The sequence below is a fragment of the Dysidea avara genome, chromosome 3 (assembly GCF_963678975.1).
Source record: "Dysidea avara chromosome 3, odDysAvar1.4, whole genome shotgun sequence".
NCBI classification, from domain to species: Eukaryota; Metazoa; Porifera; class Demospongiae; order Dictyoceratida; family Dysideidae; genus Dysidea; species Dysidea avara.
In genome coordinates this window covers 26,972,941-26,980,591 of record NC_089274.1, presented here as the reverse complement: position 1 = coordinate 26,980,591, position 7,651 = coordinate 26,972,941, and the positions used below count along the sequence as shown (strand labels likewise).

Genomic DNA, 7,651 nt, shown 5'->3' with positions numbered 1-7,651 from the left:
TGTATAAGAGAAACTCCATTGTACAGTAGTATAATGTGTGTATACACACATTAAGAAAGCCAGGCATATATTTTCAGCCTTTATGGACCCCACTTGAATGTCAATGTTGCTCAATAGAAGTAATTTTCTAAATTGATTTGCTTCCTGTTTTTAATTGCATCACTTTGTAAGTATGGTCACTATTTGTGGATGGCTTGCTTTGAAATTTACTTGTACATTGTTCATGCAAACTATTTTTGTAGCAGGTAATCAGTTTGCTTTTGTTGCTAGTAGTGACTGTAACAGTTGAAGCCACATATGTGACTGTTGTTATCTTAATGTGGCAACATTTGTTTGAGCAATCAAATGTGGATGGTAACACTACACCGATAGCTACTTTAAATACAACAAAGTGTAACATGTATGTACAAACTGTAACAACACTGGCTCAGTGCACAAGTGCATAAGGAGATCAAAGCTCTTGCAAATCATAAATTTTGTGTGTAGAAACCCAGACCTCTATAGGTGTCATTTGATACTGAAAGTTTATATATCTGAATAAATAGTGCAGTGAATTATTGAGAGCTTCTAATAATAAAGCAGTCAGCTAAGTATATATAAAGAAATCAATTTAACTAGCTTCTATATACATAAAATTTCCATTAGAGAAGAGCATTACTATTCAGTGGACTGGGCTACTGGACTGATATATTTTTGGTTTTTACATAAATATTGTTCTATGATTGCGTTTACTGAGTTTCACTGGTTAAGGGGTCCTTTGGGAACCTACAGCTTGCTACTATACACTAAACATGAGTAGCAGAATATGCAAAAAAATGTCTTAGTATTAAATTTTTCTACTGCGTATTTTTGTGCCAATCATGTGTAGCTGGCTGACAGCACTTACAGTATTTCTTGCCCTATAGAATGTGACAGCGATAGTTAACCAGTGATCAATAATCCAGGTGATGATATCCTTCAAGGTAAGCTTACGAAATGAGTTAGTCTTGTGTGGCCAGGCCTATATATCAACATGAGCGAGACTCAGCAGCTTGCTACTCAAGCTTGTGCTTTAAGGATATCTTGAAGGAGGTCATCATTGGTTAGCTATCACTGTCACATTTATTACAGTACTACACTAAGGTCAGGAGTACATAAATGCTCTATAGTAGCATAACAAAATAGTAATGAAATTATTAAAAGACAGTTTTCGCATATTTCACTGCTCACATTCAGCATTTAGTAGTGGGCTGCAGCTTCTCTAGGGGCCCTTCACAAGACTCAGTACATCCAATTGTTATTAAAAAACAGAAATCTGTCAGTCCAGTAGTTCAGTCCAGTGTTCCAGTCCAGTAATCCAGTCCACTGAATAGTGACTCCCCTATCACAAGGTACATAGATCTATTGAAATTTCATTCAAATTGAATTTCAGACACACAAAAGAATGAATGAGAGTGTGATCTCAGTTTATTATTACATATGTTAAACCTCTTCCGATAATGGTATACAAAAGAGTCTCCATTCAATCTCAGAGTGTTAAGCATCTAGCTTAATGTAATTATGTCACACATCAAAACTTTGCTATTCATAAATTATAATGATAGAATCTGACTTCAGGTTAAATGTGAGCTTGAGAAGGAGTATCTAATTAGGGAATCGCAGTGTCCCCTGCAATATCTGATTCTCTCCCAAAGTAGAATACATTTTGAACATTGACATATGAATAAATGCAGCAAGATTTCCAGTAATCAAAACAGCACACACAATAGCAAACACAATTATATTCTTCATCAACATTCAATTTAGTATATTCTTCATCAACATTCAATTTAGAATGATACTTGCTGTGCTTGTCACTCTAAACCGTCATCAATCTTTAATGCCAAGTATCCAGTGTTCATAACAAATGGATTGGTGGAACAATATAGGTAGGGACATTTCATAAAAACCGTGACATTAAAGGGAAATTCTAGTATTATTATTATTATTGCATGTACGTTATTTTGTTTCTAATGAGCTAGTACACTGTGAGTGCATGAAGAGATCAATCATTGCTTGTTTGCTAGATGTCATAAACAATTTCCTATGTGTTCATTTTCTACATGCTTTCATCACATTTCTGGTAAATAGCATGTTTGATTCAATGGTTGTGTATAACTCAACAAATAAACTACTAAAGGTAGGAAGTATTAAAGTGAAATGTAGTTTGGTGCACACATTAAAACCAATTAAATAGTGTTCTTCGACCTGTATGATTCTCCTATTAATAGGCCCACATGATAGACTCAGTGCTTTTGGCAGCATTAGGACAGAGCCTTATCACTTTCACTTTTACTCTGACACTTCTGAATCAGGTGATCCTCATGACTTTACCAACATCATTGTGGCATTTAGAGAGTATATAACTTAGATCTCCATCCCCGTGCATATAGCATAGCATAACTGTGATTGGCAGCATAGTTAGCAATTTGAGCCTACAATAGTGGAGTAAAGAACCAAGTGATTACAAATCAGTACTAGTGAATGTTTAGTCAACAAGCCATATTTCCCCTTAATGTCACACACAGTCATCTGTCAGGCATAGCTAACACTTACCCAAGTACCCGTAGCTAAATGCTTATAGCTATATGTATATACTGTGACTGCCTTTGAAAGCCGATGAGAGCTGAGGGCTATATGTACAATATCAGTATATACACATGTACATACTGCACACTATTAAATTTGCAGGACATTGCTACAGTATTATTAATCTCTTGCTATAACAGCAGGTCATAATTATATTATGGGTCGTAACTATATTCATACTTGTTGCTGTGTTTAGAGACTCTTTTTTTTAATTTACTTTTTGGGAAGCTCACCAAAATAAATGCCCAGGTCAGATCCACCTGGTAAGACCCCTAGGCCTGTGACAGTACACTTTAGTAAAGGTGTAGCTAGGATACTATTTATAGTATAGGCTTACTACTAAATGAGGTGGAAAATAAAATAATTATTGGAAAGAAAAATAGGCAGAAGAAAAAGATTGCCCCTATATACTTATGTTATACAAGCACACAATTGCCTTGTTTTATACCAGGGAGCTGTGTAATTTAGAACCCTGCCAACAAAATACTTGGGTTAGTGTATAGGTTGCCATTAACCAAACATATAATTCCTTATGACAATACCTCCAGTTTGAACCATTTGATAGAGCAGTCTTTGGTCTCCTTGCATATCACAATGTAAATGTATATTATGCAAAATTTGGGACCTGATCTTCATAATAAAGGTAGTTACATTTGATTGAACTCCACAATCAGTATGTATAGCTTCTGTGTATAGTACATGGTGCATGTAGCTGTAAGTCTACAATGTTTAAATAAATCATGCTTGGTTTTATAATTTTGTACTAGTGCAGTATTCGTAATCGGGATAGCACAATAAAACTGTTTACATTGCTTATGTAATACATTGTCATTTGTCAAGTCAAAAGCCATACAAAGCAAATGTGGAGGATGAGGAATGCCTGGATGTTAGTGCGCAAGGGTTCTGGTGAAACCGTCATCAGAGAGCTTTCTTTGATGTAAGAGTCTCCAATCTAGTTATTGTAACACAGCAGTAACTTCTCTGTACAGAAGGTTTTGGTGTGACAAACAGTGAATGTATGAACAGCATAATAAGGAATGTTGAAATGGGCTCCTTCACCCAATTGGTGTTCTTTACTTTTGGGGGAGTGGGCAGTGCAGCCACAACTGCTTACAAGCAGTTGACATCTCATGCTTGATGCTCAGAGAGACCAGAGTTACAGTGGTGTGTTGTCTTATATAGATTAGATGCTCCACCAGCTTTTCTTTACTCAGGTCAGCTGTGACCTGCTTGTGTGGAACATGGTCTCATCATGGCAGCCCAGTGACTATTCAGGTCAAGTGCTTCCATCCCATTGATTCCTTTATGATTACAGTCTTATTTTTCCAGCACTTTACCAGGGGGTGGTGGCGCCCTGGGAAAAAGGAACTATCAAAACAAAGCAATTCCAGTGTGTCTGGTAGTTCACTATAAGAAATGAAATGGGCCATGAATTTCACTACAAAGTGCCACTTTATACAAAGTCAAGTGTGAAAGATTTAAACTATATGCATGCAGGGTTTACAGCTAATATGTACATCAATTAACTGTAATTTTGTTAGTAACCATAAAAGTGCATGAACTATAATCAGTTATCTACATCTGAGTCATACCATTTGGGAAATGTATTGCTACATTGGCATGATATGGCATCAACACTGATACTATCAGAATATAGTTTTGAATAGGAACATTGATCATATCCTAATTATGTGGCACCTTCCACGCACAAATGTGTAAAGTAAGTCTGTAAGTCCCAAGCATAAACATACACACCACATGCAACTTTGTATATACTGATTAGTGGTATACCATAATATTCAGGTGACACATCATCATGTTGAAAATAAAAAGGTCCATCCTAGCTAGTGGGTATTTGTATGAATACAGGTACTTTTGCTTCCTGTGTTGATTTAACTAATTGATAATTAGAGAGTGGCATGAGTGTCAAGAATAAGGTGGGAGATAATGCTTTGAAAAGCCATGTAGTTGTGTGTTAGTTTTTGTTGCAAATGGACATGTGGTGGCTTTGTCATGTTAGGTACTTATGGGCTCCTGGTCATGTGTATGGACTGGTATTCTTTGTTTACATTACTTGAGTGAATCCAGTTAGTATTCAGCAACTGCATGGGCATACCACATGGCCTATACCCAATGGGTATTTTACAGTGGAATCTGTCTTCTGTCACAGTTCAGAAAGGCCATCTCTCAAAACTAACCAACTTTAAAGTTCAAATTCTCTCAAGCGAGTAATTTGTACATTTTAATGCAGCCACCTCACAGACGTACATTCTATAAAATGTTCTGGGAAGACATTGTGTATTGCTCTTACTTATACTCATCATTTACAGTTTTTAAAAGTTTTAATTAGTAGTTGAAAGTTGACTGGATGTTGTGTTGTAAGGATGCTGCATGGAGTCACTTGCTATGAATTAGATCTGTGGCCAAACACCATTGTGGATACAGCTATAAGATATTTCTTTATTTGAAACAAATTAAAAAGCATACATACTCCCACCAGCTATAGCTGATACACACACATGCGCACATACATGCAAGCACACACACACACACACACACACACACACACACACACACACACACACACACACACACACACACACACACACACACACACACACACACACACACACACACACACACACACACACACACACACACACACACACACACACACACACCTGTCTTTTCTCTCTACCATTGAGTGGTAAAGCAAGCCAAAAACGTGGCAACCATAATGTTCTACATCTGGTCCAACAAGGCATCCTTTGAACTACTTGTGATCAGTTACACATTCATATTGTAGGCCACTATCATGGTTTTCTTCAACCCAGATAGCTACACTTGTACTGATACATCAGTGTATCATTATACACAGCATGTTCTGTTAACATATAAGGTAATTTTTATATTCTGTCCCTAATCTATTGTTGCCTTAGCAATTATAAATAAATATATGTGTACATTTTTTTCTCACTGGTTGGTGTAGTATTCCATTATTATAGTGTTGCTTTACTTATGATCATAAAGAAACTGGGAAGGATTATGGGTAGAAACTTGTTTTAGAACATGATTGTTTTCCACAATTTCTGCTAATTCAAAGCTTTATGACAATTTATTTAATATGACTATAAGCACTTGACTGATTTATGGTATATGGTATCCATCTATTGTAGTGCAAAAATGATGCTCCCACTCTCTGAGATACAATTAAGCTCGTTGTAGCCACCATTAAATAAAAAGTGATTTCCTTTATAAGAGTTTTTGCATTCGATTACTGAAACTGAAGCCGTGAAGGGAAATCCAAACTATTGTTCCCCATGATGACATCACACATACTGAGCTAGTATAAATTACCAGAACAACAGATGAGCAAGACATGTAATTTGAATATCAATTGAACAAGCTGAACAGTTTATCATCAGAATGTGCTGGCTGCTGATACTGTCACTGGTGATGTCTATTGTGTTGTCTTCCTTCCAAGAGGCTAGTGCAGGTATGTATTACTTTGCAGTGCATGGCTAATACATATATCTCTCTACAATTATAATCTTACGTATAGTAGGGATCTGTAAGTCAAGAGGGACTGCACAACCAATCAAAAGATCCATTGGAGAAACTGTGCAGTTTTTATGTCCTCATTTTGGATGTGGAGGATCGACTTACAATTTCACCCATTACAATACCGCTGGTGAAGCTGATCTTATCCATCAAGGTTCACACACTTACAGCTGGACAATATCAAGCCTCAGTGATGCTGGAGATTACTGTTGTAGTAAACAGTGTGATGTTGACCAGCGTCAGTGTTGTATAACAGTGGAAGGTGGGAACTGAAATTTATTGAACTAAACTACGTAGCTATGTACATACAACTCTATGTATCATAATACATAACTGTACCTCCCTTTCATACATTTTGCATGTAGTGTGTATAAAGTGGCAATGTTTCCAAACACATAGTTCCACCTGTGATAGAGTGGACACTTCCAGAAGCAGTTGTTGAAAACACTTCAGTCACTGGTAGCTGCAGGGCCACTGGTTATCCTAGACCATCTGTTGGTGTAATAAATACCTGTAACTATCAATACCAATACAACGTGATTGATGAGTACACTAGTGAGGTAGTGTTCACTATTAAAAGTATCACAAAGAAATGTCAGCACATCTACTGCTACACATCCAGTTCAGTAGACACAAGGAAAGTGTTGTTAGCTGGTAAGTATATAGCCATGTTTTATTTTGTGTAGATTTTTTTTTGCATTAGAAAATGTGTCTTGTGTCAATGATAAAGATACTTCTGCTGCTGTGGTGTAATACACTGAAGTGTCATTGCCGTTGTTACTGACTTGAATTACAGTGTTGTAGGCTTTCTCAAAATTCATGTTCCTGTATATTGTTATGTGGTTGTCAAAAAATAAGATTGCAAGTTTCAATTCTTACATAAGTAACATAACTACATAATAAAATTATGGCGTTTCAGTTTAAATTTGTTCTTGAGCACCCTACCATATAGTGCATGGGTTATATCATGTTATTACTATTATCAAGGGTAATGTTTTTTATAATGACAAATGACTACTGATCTCACAGGGTAAAACAATTTGTGAACTACTGGTACCAACAACCTATGATAGTGTAGTGAAGAACTATAGCTAGTAACAAGTGAAGAACTATAGCTAGTAACAAGTGAAGAACTATAGCTGGTAACAAGTGAAGAACTATAGCTGGTAACAAGTGAAGAACTATAGCTGGTAACAAGTGAAGAACTATAGCTAGTAACAAGTGAAGAACTATAGCTAGTAACAAGTGAAGAACTATAGCTAGTAACAAGTGAAGAACTATAGCTAGTAACAAGTGAAGAACTATAGCTAGTAACAAGTGAAGAACTATAGCTAGTAACAAGTCAGGAGTGAAATGATTACCACAAAAGAGCTCACCTTACCATTTTTATTAATTAGCAACCCCCTACAAGACAACACATCAGTATTTTATTAAAAATGCATATTTTATATGCAAAACTAAATCCACAAGAGATAAAGTGTTC

General features: G+C 36.2%; 1 protein-coding gene across 2 annotated transcripts; it reads left to right on the top strand.

Annotated features, from left to right (window-relative positions):
• The first annotated feature begins 6,004 nt into the window (after window positions 1-6,004).
• Window positions 6,005-7,019, top strand: LOC136251881 (uncharacterized). 2 transcript variants are annotated; one of them, XM_066044281.1, is made up of 4 exons: window positions 6,005-6,103; window positions 6,170-6,430; window positions 6,568-6,822; window positions 6,872-7,019. In XM_066044281.1, exons 1-4 carry the CDS (start codon window positions 6,034-6,036, stop codon window positions 6,919-6,921), a joined length of 636 nt encoding a protein of 211 aa, XP_065900353.1. In that variant the 5' UTR covers window positions 6,005-6,033; the 3' UTR covers window positions 6,922-7,019. The 2 variants fall into 2 exon arrangements, with proteins under 2 accessions (XP_065900353.1, XP_065900354.1); XM_066044282.1 differs by having other exon boundaries at window positions 6,009-6,103; window positions 6,173-6,430.
• Window positions 7,020-7,651: the final 632 nt, after the last annotated feature.

Coding starts and splice junctions, on each gene's coding strand:
- LOC136251881 (XM_066044281.1), top strand. CDS start 6,034: ATGTGCTGGCTGCTGATACTGTCACTGGTGATGTCTATTGTGTTGTCT. Junction 6,104..6,169: donor CTTCCAAGAGGCTAGTGCAG/GTATGTATTACT, acceptor TCTTACGTATAG/TAGGGATCTGTAAGTCAAGA. Junction 6,431..6,567: donor GTGTTGTATAACAGTGGAAG/GTGGGAACTGAA, acceptor CCAAACACATAG/TTCCACCTGTGATAGAGTGG.